Raw genomic sequence first — 11,702 nt, 5'->3', positions numbered from 1 at the left:
ATTGCGAAGCCATTCCTCGAATCTTCACTTCCTCAATTTCCAGCCAGGTCATATTCTTGTGATCTAACGCTTACAGGTAGTATCTGTATCTCCGGTGCCCCTAGGCGTTGAAGGTTGCTCGAAGGTGAAGCACGGCACACGTACGCCCTTTGATATCGAACTAAATGCCCGTCTTAAGACCGATACAAGCTTGTTCACCAGTTACAAGTTCCTCACACACAAAGCGCCTAAAGCGTATAGCAACATGGCCAACATCTCTGAGCACAAAGCCACAAAGGCGCACGTCAACCTCATGACTGACACCATCATCGCCAACTTGCCGCCCGAAGCGTTGCGTTCCGTCATGCGATCCATCCTTACAACTCATCCCGACTTCACCGGTGCTCTGGAGCATCATACGCGCCAGTACCTGTCGAAGACTTCCTCTTTCTCGGTCGGAGAGCTTTTCGTCAGCGATGAGCCCAGGGGCGGATTCCGTACCACAGCGGATTTCACCGCTGCGCAGCAACGCATTCGAGCCATGCTGGGCAGTGGACTCTGTTTCGAGGGGTTGAAACTCCAGGTTAATGTCATTGACCAGTGTCGTGTACTCCGCTTCGGCCACGGTACGAATATCCCAGAGACGAGTAAACTGCGAGCTCTTGTGTCCGTCGACGGGGACATAGTGCAAGCACTCACAGCCGTTGAGAAAAAGCTGACCCAGTCGTCGGGAAGACGAGACCTGACTCCCGAGGAATCAGGAGTACTGACTCGTCTTGTGCAATCACTGCTCGAGTGTCGCAAGGAATGGACGGCCCAAGGATACGAGTTTGTCTTTGAGCGGAGTCTGGGAGCAGTCGCCGACCTCACATCCACGAGTGTTGATGTCGAACACGGCCAATCTCCATCTCTCCGTCACCCTGATCGTGCGCAAGAGCACGACCCTATACTCGTGAACGTACCTCAACCGTCAGAGACCTTCGATCTACAAGGGACGCCCCTACCCAGGCTCTTCTGCGGGCTATGGCAATTGTCAAGCCCTTCATGGGGAATTGCATCCAAAGCACAAATTTTCCAGCAGTTCTCACGCTATGTGAGTAGAGGGTTCGCAGCGTACGACATGGCAGATCACTATGGAGACGCAGAGGTTCTTTTTGTAGGTTGATGGACTCCTCGTCCTCGTCCTTCAACACTCGGCGTGACCAGTGCCATTAATCTGTGACAGGGATCATTTCGAGCCTCGACAGGACATGCCGGCGCGATATTCGGGGCGACGAAGCTCTGCATCTTCCAACCCACATTTATAACAGAGACACTCCTTCGCGACAACATCACCGAGCGATGTAGGCGGATGAGGTCAAGCACGATCGACCTTTTGCAGTTCCACTGGCAATTTGTGAGTGAAGCAGCAGTATTCTAATTTAAGTCACTTGGCGACGAACATCTCTGCTTACGCACGCGGCTTTTATTTGCAGTACGATGATCTGCAGTACATCAGGGCTCTACGTATTCTGCAGGCAGACGAGCGGATCCGGTTTCTGGGCCTCTGCAACTTCGACACCTTCAGACTGACAGAGATCCTTGCAGCCGGGGTCAAGATTGCAACTAATCAGGTTCAGGTATGCGTGCGTGTTGGACTGTCCGAGGTACCACGAGCTTACCGGGAGACTGCAATAGTTCTCACTGATCGATTCGCGTCCCACGATCAAGATGGGACAGGTATGCGAAGAACACAAGGTCAAGTTACTAACATATGGGACTCTGGTACGTTGAAGATTTGCATGTCGTAGTGTGACCTCTCCATATGTCGGCAAAAGACTGGTCTAACGAAGGCATGTACTGGACAGTGCGGCGGTTTCCTGGCGGATAAATGGCTGGGACAGCCCGAACCCGAATTGTTCTCTGATCAAATCACGCCCAGCCAGCGGAAGGTGAGCGTCATGGGACTCGATCATAACCCGTAGGAGCGTTGTTTCATGGCTGACGCATCCATCAAAACACAGTATTTCGAGATGATAGTCGCTTGGGGCGGATGGTCTCTTTTCCAAGATCTGCTCACGGTTCTGAAAGCCCTAGCGGACAAACACGAGGTCGGCATATCCAACGTGGCTACGAGATGGGTTCTAGACTTCCCATACGTGGGTGCTGTCATTGTTGGAACAAGGATGGGAGTCAGTGAGCATTCGGACCAAAACCTCGATAGCTACGGATGGCACCTGGATGACGAAGATCAAAGGCTGATCGAGGGGGTGCTGAGTAGGAGTCGGAGAGAAGACATGTTCAGTGTCATGGGTGATTGTGGTGGAGAGTATCGTTGAGATAAGACAAAAGGTCTGAGGTCGCATCATATACTCTTGTTGAGACCACTCCCTAATATCGTGACTCGTTGAGGCAGTGCTGATTGCTTCGAGCTGATAATCCAAACCTCGTCAATTCAACGGCACAGCCGTCGTTTCCGCATGATTAAACGTCCTGGACCCTATCCTCGTAATTTTGAGTTGAGATTTGCAGTTCGGATCTGGACACGCCACAATCGCGTCCGTCGACATCCAGTCGTTGCGATGGGTCGGACGTTGCTTCGCGGGCAACAGGGGCAATATCGCTGCTGCGAACCGGTGAGAACTGCCGACGCGGCGAGCACTGACAGAGTCATCACCACTCGGACGTACCCAAGCTGTAAATGCTGAAACCCTGGTCTTTAGGGAGATACAGCATTTCCCCTCGCAAGAAGAAATGATCGCCTTCTTTGGCGCCGCAGTAGATGGGCTCGCCGGGGGGGCATATCACCTGGACCAGTAAATCGTGCAGCTCGAATTCTCCGTCTTGTGCCGTCATGTTGAGACCACTGGTCTCTTTGCACCGAAGGGAATACAACGGTCTCTGTGAGCGTGCGTATAATGAGAGTCTTCTTTGAAGTCCGGGTGAGACTGATCACGCAACGGTGCTGCCAATAAAAAAAAGCTAAAGAACGCCGTCCATATCATCTACACAAATGTCGACACGCCCGTTTCGCTCCGACGAAAGAGCCCGAGAAAAGTCCCTCGTATTCGTTCCCTCGTATTCGTATCTCCGGAAGATCCCAGCATTTGCCAATCTTCTCCCACATTGTCTGGGATTGATCCCCGCCTCCGCTTTGTCCTCCCAAACCAACGAGCCGAGGCCCTCGATGCGCTGACTACAAGGGCTCACACATCATCCGCATCGACTGAAGTCGGATGCGCCATGGCACAGGCCGACGACGGCCCTCAACGAGTCCAGTTTTCTAGCTGCGACGAGTGTCGGCGGTCGCGGGTCAGATGCGATGCTGGGAGGTTGCGACGAAACACGGACGCGGCGTCAACTCAGAAGTCCTGCACAAGATGCCTCAATCGACAGCGAGAATGTACTTTCGAGGTAGGCACCATCTTCTGTCTTACAGGAGAGGAGAGCCTTTTTTGACGTGCCGAGTTTGTAGTGGTTGAAGCGCAGGGCCAACCCTGGCACAATACCATCTCGAACGAAAGGCCGAGACCGGGCTGGCAACACGGAGAACGATATTCACGCCTCTGACCTTAGAGAGACCACCCTAGGCCGCTCTATGTCGGAGTTGAGTGAGCCTCCTGGGTAGGGTTGTCCTGAGTTCGCCGCGGCACTGATGTCTGATCTAACACTACGTTCAGGGTGGACTGGACCTGGCCAGTGAGAGATTCTATGCAATCTCAGGCAAGCCTCGCCCCGGACGAACTCGATACCGTGACGGATACAAGTTGGCTTCACGCAATCTATGAGAGTGTCTTCGAAACAGTTTTCGGCTCGTGGCTGGGCAAATATAGCAATCCATTCGCGTAAGTGTGCTACTAACTTAGCTACTCTCGGACAACGCTTCCTGACAAGTTTCAGGTTCGGCGAGCACAGTCTCTCCGACATGTGTGTGAGTGTACACCAACTATGTCGTCGTCTTGATAAATGGATGGATGAAGAGTGGGAGAGCCCTGCAGCTATGCTGGATCTCGGTCGCTCCATAGACAGCGCTCGGCGTGAACGAGATCTCCATATCGATCAGTGTCTGGACCACGCTATTGAAGCCTTTGCAGCTCGCTGGCTGCCATTGGTCTCGCAATCTCAAGCACAACGACTTGTGCCAACCGAGGAAATCATCAGGTCTCTCTGGCGACGGGCCCATAAAGACATGCTCAGGGTCATCAATCGGCCGGCGTACCGATCAATGCTCACATTACTCCTGTTTGCTCTGACACCCATCCCGGCCGGCATATCGGAAGAGGAGGAGCTGGATCGGGTGCCCGGTCAAGTTTGTGTTCATGCCGCTCTTCAACAGATTCAAGAACTCCGTGCCAATCAAAGAAGCCTTCGCTTCAATGGCAATCGGATTAACCTCGATATTCCCGCCCGTCCTCCAGGGACCAGTCCCCATTCAATGGCAACTGCAAACTTCATCAATGCTGAGAGCACTGCGTATTGGGTCGCTCTCACCTTCGACACGTCGGCGTCCCTGACGTTGGGTTGCAAGCCTTTACTCTCGTCAGGTCTGTTTGGCTGCGAATCTGAAACGTCCTGGCGTTTAGTCCGAGCCTGCCTAGAGATATTTCGAGATATGACAAAAATATGGCACGACTCAGACTTTGAGATGACCGATGAAAAGGCTAACCAAGTCATCGCCTCTGGTGCTGCCTGGAAACTGTTGGTCTGGAAATTGACAGCGAATCTTAAGGAGTCTTTACGAGATGGCCACGATGAGGCAGAGGTGAGCAAGGCATTCAGTCTCGTTTCAGAAGCCATCGATCAATTCAACTTGACGTACCGTGGCCTTCTGGAGGCCTGTCAGAGACGAATCCAGTTCTTCGGACAGGAGACGAAGCTTCGCTGGTGTAAGTAGTCGAAGATGGTCACCTCTGGCTCCCCATCACTGACAATTTATCAGATGAATTGATGTTGCACTACAATCTGTCCATCCTGATGCTAGTTGATATGATTGCGGCAACCGACCGTCACGATCTCCTGACCAGATTTTCTGCCAAGCGAATTGATGCAGAGAGCGCGGTGTTGAACAGCCTAATGTTTGGGTTGACCAATAGGTACACGGTGCAGATCCAATCCGACGACGTCGCGGTCACCTCGAGACTTTCCAATACACAAATCCCGACATTTACAGCGTCGCTTGTGGCCATAGACCCCTATGCGCATCATGCTGTTGCAGCGGTGAAGTTGATGCAGAAAGCAATAGACAGGGACTTTGCTTCTGGAAAGATCAGTGCTGATGCGTATCGAAGCTTGCTCTCCACACTTACGCAGACACTTGAGCAGCTGCCCCAAGGTTCAAAATCAGTCCAAATTATTCGAGCCGACCTTGCCAGAGTCGAAGTTGCCTCACAGCCATTGTATGCCCTTAACGGAACCTGAACGTCTGAATGCTTTTGATTACCTTCGTCTCGCACCCGAACCGAGGGAAGGAACCGAGCCTTAAGGGATGAGTACCATCCCCCAGATTTTTGAATTCTAGGAAACAGCCACGTGTTCTCCGTCGCTGGAGACCTTCTCCCATCCGTGGATTGGGCAGCTATCCTTCTTGCAATTTTCCCCCCAAACGAGTGCAGAAATGGGCTTGATGCCAGAGATCCGGGTCAACCCCAGATTTCACCGACTCTCCTCATCTGTGGTGGCCCACAAGCGATCACTGCGGATCCGTGAGGGTACATGGCTTACGAACGTCTCTCACCAAACCACTTCGTTGGCATCTACCGGAACAGCAACGGGCTGAAGCGCCTTTAATCGCTTCCGTGAGCACATCCATCGCCACGTTCGATGCGCGTTTCCAGCCGCACGAGTGACCGTGCGATCGGCAATTGGCGATTCTTTACCCAAACATGGCAAATCAACAAGTTCTGGTTACCGGCATCAAATCGCACTGTGTCCGGGGGGTTTCATGACCGCATGTGCGCCTCTCACCTCACAGGCTTGGGAATCAGCCACTCACAAGAGACGGTGGCTTCTGTCAAAAGGCTTGGGTGACATCTTTGAAGAATGGTTGCTGTTTCTGTCACCAATCAGCTTCCGACAATGACATCCATCAAACATCGACACAGTCTTGGCTCGGAACCGATAACGAGCATACTATCCCGATGCTTAGTCTTTTCGGAAGAGCTTCTCGAAAATCAATAATTGATAGAATGGCGTTCACATGTCTAAACAATAGTTCAAGCCCTGCTATCTCGACCTTGACTCAGGGGTTAGGGTTAGGGTTAGGGTTGTTAGGGTTGGAACCCTGATATGCTATGATGGAGTTGCGACGCTGTGGTTATACCGATCTATTAAGCACACGCTATCGAGAAAAACACATTATTCCAAAGCCTGCAATTGCATTGCACGTACCGCGCAGTGGGTCCTTGGAGATATCAATTTGTTCGACCTAATAACGGCTTGCGATATGATTGTTACTCTGTGTCAACCAAGTAGCGACCTTTCATCATACAATAATAAGTCACTCAGATAAGGCCTTCGAATTTCTGCCATCCTAACCCTCGGAACACGCCTTCTTGCAACCCTTGCACCTTGTTGCTGTCTGGTCCAGTTCTCAAAGCGTATATCTGAACGACGGACTTTTGTCGCCCAAATCAGCCAGCTCTGCGTCTGTTAGACCATGTGCTTCGCCCGTCCTCTCTCTCTTTGCATTGATGCGCCCATAACTGATCCGCAGGACCAGGACTGCAATCAATCCCATCACTACGAAGCCGAGTTCCAGGCTATGACCAAGTATGAACTTTGGCTTGTCTTTTGCTCGGTAGAAGTTACTTGCCATAGCGCCGCCAACTAGGCAAATGCGTCAGTCATGTACAAGAGTTGGAACATCCGGGACAACTTACGGTTACCCAGTCCGATTTGCATGGCCATCCCGGCAGCTCTCTTGTAGCTCCCAGCCAAGTTGTTCGCGATCCACGTGACGTTCTGCGGGAAAGCAGGATAGATACCACAAACGGCGATGAAAATGCCTGCATACACCACACCGGGCACACCTCCAGCGGCAGAAGCAGCAATCGTCATGATGAAGCCAACCAGAATAGTGCACATGGGCACAAAGACGTACACCCAACGAGCAGCTCCGCGCTTCACAGCTCGATCGGACATCCAGCAAAGGACCACGGCGAGAATGGCTGCCGTTATATATATCGGGATTGTGAGAAGCTGAGCCGTCGTTGACTTATAGCCCAAGTCTGCGATAATTGTCGGAAGGAAGAATGAAATTCCGTAGAGTGGACAAACGACTCCCCAGTACATGAAAAGGCTGACATAGATTTGCCAATCGCAAAGGGCTGTGTTGTGGTCCAAAATGTCAGTATTTATCACACCAGTTATATTTCAACGGCAGGGGTGACTTACCCCGAGTGACGAACTTCCACTCGAAGTGGTCGCTCTCAGCAACGGCTCTCCCACTCTTTTTGCTCCCCTGGTATTTTAACCGATGCACGACCCAGGCCTTCTCTTCAACGGTCAAGAAGGAGGCTGTGTCCGGAAAGTCGTACAGGGCGAAGAAAGCAAAAATCGCCACCACGACAGTCACCAGTCCTTCGAGGATGAAGATCCATCTCCAGCCTTCATAGCCTCCAACTCCATCCATCTTCGCAATCAGGTATGCGAGAAGCCCTGAAAAGGCTCCCGCTACGCTCGCGGCGCTGAAGAATAGACCTTGGCGGAACGCAAGCTCATCCGTGCAGTACCACATGGTAAGGTAATATGCGACACCAGGATAAAGCCCGGCCTCTGCCACGCCCAGAAAGATACGAGCGATCAAGAGACCATGGTAGTTCTGGACGAGACCCATGAGCGTCATGACGGTACTGCGATCGTGAGAGTTAGCATGAGTGGAAACCACATGGCTAGGGTTAGGGCTAGGGTTAGGGTTAGGGTCCTAACCCTAAGAATACACTGTTGAAGTCGTCGAGACAAAAGGGAATATATGTACTCACCCCCAGGCCACCATTATCGCAGGCAACCACACAGAAGGTCGAAACTTCTTGAGCAACAGGTTGCTCGGTATTTCAAATGCGCAGTAAGTGAAGAAGAAAACTGTCGCGCACAAGCTGTACTGCGTTCCGGACAGGTTGAGGTCCTTTTCCATGCCGGCGATTTTGGCGTTGCCGATGTTCCCGCGGTCGAGGAAGGAGAGAAGATACAGCAGTGCCAGCATGGGAATCAGGCGCAGGTCCATCTTACGGAGCGTCCTGCGGGGATCGACGTCGGTGATATCGACCCCCTCACCCGTCCAGTTTGGGTCGTGATGCTTGCCGTCGGCCTGTTGCGCCAGGGCGGAAGTGAGTTAGTCTGGGGTTGGTTCAAGGGCCGTTGGTAATATCGAGAAGGGAAGAACTAGCTATCGAGAAGTAGGATATAGGTAAGAGAGAGTGACGTACGATAACGTGCTCGAGCTTCTCATCATTGCTGACGGTAGACTTCACGTCCTGGTCGTGGTGATGCATCTTGTCCATTGACTCGAGGGGGTCGTCATCAACAAGGGGTCCTTTTGTGTTGGACGGTCGAAGAAGGTAGAAGAATGAATGATAAGAGGGAGAAAGAGAAGAACAAGAGCCGGAGGAGTACTACTGGAGTCGACTTGCGAAGTGAATCAATTTGAGGGGGGTGAGGATGTGATTTATAGATCTTCTTGGATTGAACATACTCGCTGCCCGTTTTATGACAGCATTGTCCCCATGGAGGTATGATCTCAGGCCCAAGCATGGTTATGACCCTGGTTCTGGAGAAATGCAACAAGTCGCTGGTTTTGGCCGTTATCTTTGCGATGTGTGGGGTCCCCGCAGGTGGTTCAACATCCCAGTGGGTGGGTCGGTGGACAGAGTTTATCGGTTCCGAACATCCTTGCTCGTGGCAAAAGCTCCAACATGGGGGTTGCATTTCGAAGCCCGTCTCCTGCTTATCTCGCTTGACTCGGAGTTGAGGAACTCTACAGTTCACCGGTTGGCGAGAAATAGCAATAGCCGGCGGTTATCGAGTCCGGCAAGTGATAATGGCCCTGTGGCAACCCATCTCAGGAACCGACTACATCGTTTCTCATCTTGATTTAGTGAATGCTTTGTCACGTTTTGGGTTTCACTGAACAATTTAAGACATTTTGGTTCGAATAAAGGAATCGACTTTGATGCCTAATAGATGTACATTTTGGCAGGGATCAAGAGTGACCCCTTCAGTACCAGTGCAACACACACACTCATCCTCAAATATGTTCCATTTTAACAATCAATCTTACGAGTCGGTCTATCTCCTTAATACTGACCGACTGACCGGCCGACTAGACTTCCCTCACATATCCCGACGGAGCAGACTAGGTTCGATCATCTCGACCGACGGAACTTGAGTTTGGGGGGTTCTCCATCTCGACCGTCGACTCCTTATAGCGAAGGATGAGCCTTTGTGGCGACAGGCTTGACCTCGACCATCAATTTCCCTGTCAAAAGCAGATTAGCTAAAAGACAAAAACAGCCACATTCCCCCTTGACAGGGAGGAGGAGGAATCCCATCTTTACCGGTGTTGATGCCATTGTACAAGTCCCGCAACGCTTCCTCTGCCTTCACAAGGCCGCCCTTGACGATGGTCTCTTTTCGTTTGATCTTGCCCTCTGATAGCCATTGGCCTAGATCTCGAAGAGCTCGGGGGTACTCCTTCTCGTAATCGAAGACGATGAATCCTTCCATTCTTTTGTGTGTTCCGTTAGGCACCATTGTCTCATACTCATTTTCAGATAGATACTCGGGGACAGAATATTCCGTACCGGATTCTCATTGAGATGATCATCAAGTAGTTCTGAGAAGGGAGTTAAGTCGGTCAGCAAACGTGAACCATTCTCCACAACAAGATCAAGACAATTCAACACACCTTTGGTCCTTGCGGCTTCGACGTGTTGTACTGTGATATTCCTATCGGTCCGAAGTCTCGTATCAGTCTCGTCGAATTCACAGAATTCGAATCGTTTTCCAAAAGGGGCCTGCGACGTACCACCGCACATGACGAATCTCGCGTGAGGTTTGGCCCTTCCGAGAGCCATGTCGAGAACCTCTCCTCCAACTGATTCACACAGCGTTAGCGAAGGATACACAACAAACACAAACGCGTGGCCCCTGAAAGGACGGTGGTGGAAAGCTCACCATTGTCAAAGTACACATCAATCAGGTTCTACCGTACTGCAGGTCAGCCAAAAACACAGCGTCCTTACACTCTCTGACATGCAGATGCAGATGTTGAGAATCGTTCTCTCACCTTGGTGGCGTCCCTGAACTTTTTGAAAAACTGCTTGTCCTTGTAATTCAAGGCTCCGTCAAACCCGAGCTCCTCGACGAGCCAGCGACACTTGTCATCGCTTCCAGCAATGCCCAAGACGGTGGCACCCTTCAATTTGGCGATCTGTCCGACCACGCTTCCCGTGGCGCCTGCAGCTCCAGATACGACCACGAAGTCGCCGGCCTTGACTTTTCCGACGTCCAAGATGCCAAAGTAAGCCGTCAGGCCAGTCATTCCTAGAAAGGTCAGAACTCCGAGCGAGAGAGACTAATCAAGCCCAGGCCCCACGGATCCCATGGATCCACGAGGTTTCCCGGAAAGGATCGCGATCGGGAACGACGACGCGGACATCTACATACCAAGCACGCTGAGCAGATCCGTCAACTGGGCCCCTCTGGGTAAATGGACCTTTTGCAACTCCTTCTTCGCCTTGCAGACCTTCAGTTCCCTCCAGCCGACGGTCCCCGTCGCGTAACTCCCCACGGGGAACGACGGGTCCTTGCTCGCCTTGACCGTGCCGACGACCAACCCACGCATGACTTCCCCGACGCCGACCGGCGGGACGTACGATCTCGTGTCGTTGAGCCAGCCGCGCATGGCAGGGTCGATGCTGAGGTAATTGGTCTCGAAAAGCACCTCTCCATCCTTGAGACTGTCTGCCGCGGGTACAGGGTTGTCCGAGACGACTTTGAACGTTTCGCCGGCGACGATGTTGTCTTTGGGGCGCTTCGCTAGAACGACAGAGGTGTACGTTGACGTCGCCATGATTGCTTTGCTTCGCTCACGTACTTGTTTTCTCGGGGAAAAAAGCAAGGTTTAACTTCGGACTGATGTGCCGATTGATTGATTGACTGACTGATCCACACCCAGGCTTATGTTGATATAGCTGGTAAGCTTGAAGCGAGTCGCGACCAACGGTGAGCCGTACCAAGTACCGTCTGTATGCGTTGAATTTCCGATGGTGAAGCGGTGGCTGACGGAAGAATATGCGGTATGTGTAGGTGTATCTTGACAGGGGACGATGACGAAGTTTTACCAGAGACTGAGTGGAAAGGAAGATGGGGTCACATCCTTTGGGCCACGGGAAGTGTTTGTCTCATGTAGTTTCTCTTCGAATCAATCCTGAATTTACTAATCCCAAGCTTTGCAGGATGAAGGTATTCGAATATCCGCACATCATCCACTTACCTCGGTTACTCTACACGATACGATACTCGGTGGTACGATACATGTATGGAGAACTGAGGGGAGGGATGACATAATCATAACCCGTGGTCACTTATCTTATCAGATCATTCGAACATGACTCGCATTCGTCTCCTCTAATAAGATCTCTCATTGATCTCTCTCTCTCTCTCTCTCTCTCTCTCTCTCTCTCTCTCTCCCTTCTCGCTTTCTCTCGATTCCACCAAGGACGATCAATGTACCGACCCAACATCAC

General features: G+C 51.7%; 5 protein-coding genes across 5 annotated transcripts; 2 read left to right on the top strand and 3 right to left on the bottom strand.

Annotated features, from left to right (window-relative positions):
• Window positions 1-244: 244 nt before the first annotated feature.
• Window positions 245-2,297, top strand: PV08_08663 (uncharacterized protein; the record flags this gene model as incomplete). The annotated part of the gene is made up of 6 exons (XM_016382988.1): window positions 245-1,135; window positions 1,205-1,375; window positions 1,455-1,598; window positions 1,657-1,743; window positions 1,827-1,910; window positions 1,983-2,297. 6 exons carry the CDS (start codon window positions 245-247, stop codon window positions 2,295-2,297), a joined length of 1,692 nt encoding a protein of 563 aa, XP_016233691.1.
• A 111-nt stretch (window positions 2,298-2,408) lies between these two features.
• PV08_08662 (uncharacterized protein) lies at window positions 2,409-2,814 on the bottom strand (the record flags this gene model as incomplete). The annotated part of the gene is made up of 2 exons (XM_016382987.1): window positions 2,409-2,584; window positions 2,649-2,814. 2 exons carry the CDS (start codon window positions 2,812-2,814, stop codon window positions 2,409-2,411), a joined length of 342 nt encoding a protein of 113 aa, XP_016233690.1.
• Window positions 2,815-3,201: 387 nt separating this feature from the next.
• Window positions 3,202-5,376, top strand: PV08_08661 (uncharacterized protein; the record flags this gene model as incomplete). Its single annotated transcript, XM_016382986.1, has 5 exons — window positions 3,202-3,372; window positions 3,434-3,582; window positions 3,639-3,803; window positions 3,859-4,844; window positions 4,898-5,376. 5 exons carry the CDS (start codon window positions 3,202-3,204, stop codon window positions 5,374-5,376), a joined length of 1,950 nt encoding a protein of 649 aa, XP_016233689.1.
• Window positions 5,377-6,547: 1,171 nt separating this feature from the next.
• On the bottom strand, window positions 6,548-8,447 carry PV08_08660 (uncharacterized protein; the record flags this gene model as incomplete). The annotated part of the gene is made up of 5 exons (XM_016382985.1): window positions 6,548-6,783; window positions 6,837-7,283; window positions 7,351-7,808; window positions 7,938-8,263; window positions 8,382-8,447. 5 exons carry the CDS (start codon window positions 8,445-8,447, stop codon window positions 6,548-6,550), a joined length of 1,533 nt encoding a protein of 510 aa, XP_016233688.1.
• A 927-nt stretch (window positions 8,448-9,374) lies between these two features.
• Window positions 9,375-11,026, bottom strand: PV08_08659 (uncharacterized protein; the record flags this gene model as incomplete). Its single annotated transcript, XM_016382984.1, has 8 exons — window positions 9,375-9,430; window positions 9,510-9,679; window positions 9,756-9,787; window positions 9,860-9,900; window positions 9,980-10,048; window positions 10,129-10,156; window positions 10,241-10,497; window positions 10,621-11,026. 8 exons carry the CDS (start codon window positions 11,024-11,026, stop codon window positions 9,375-9,377), a joined length of 1,059 nt encoding a protein of 352 aa, XP_016233687.1.
• Between the last annotated feature and the right edge of the window lie 676 nt (window positions 11,027-11,702).

Source organism: Exophiala spinifera, assembly GCF_000836115.1.
Source record: "Exophiala spinifera strain CBS 89968 unplaced genomic scaffold supercont1.6, whole genome shotgun sequence".
NCBI classification, from domain to species: Eukaryota; Fungi; Ascomycota; class Eurotiomycetes; order Chaetothyriales; family Herpotrichiellaceae; genus Exophiala; species Exophiala spinifera.
This window is presented reverse-complemented; position numbering and strand designations above follow the sequence as displayed.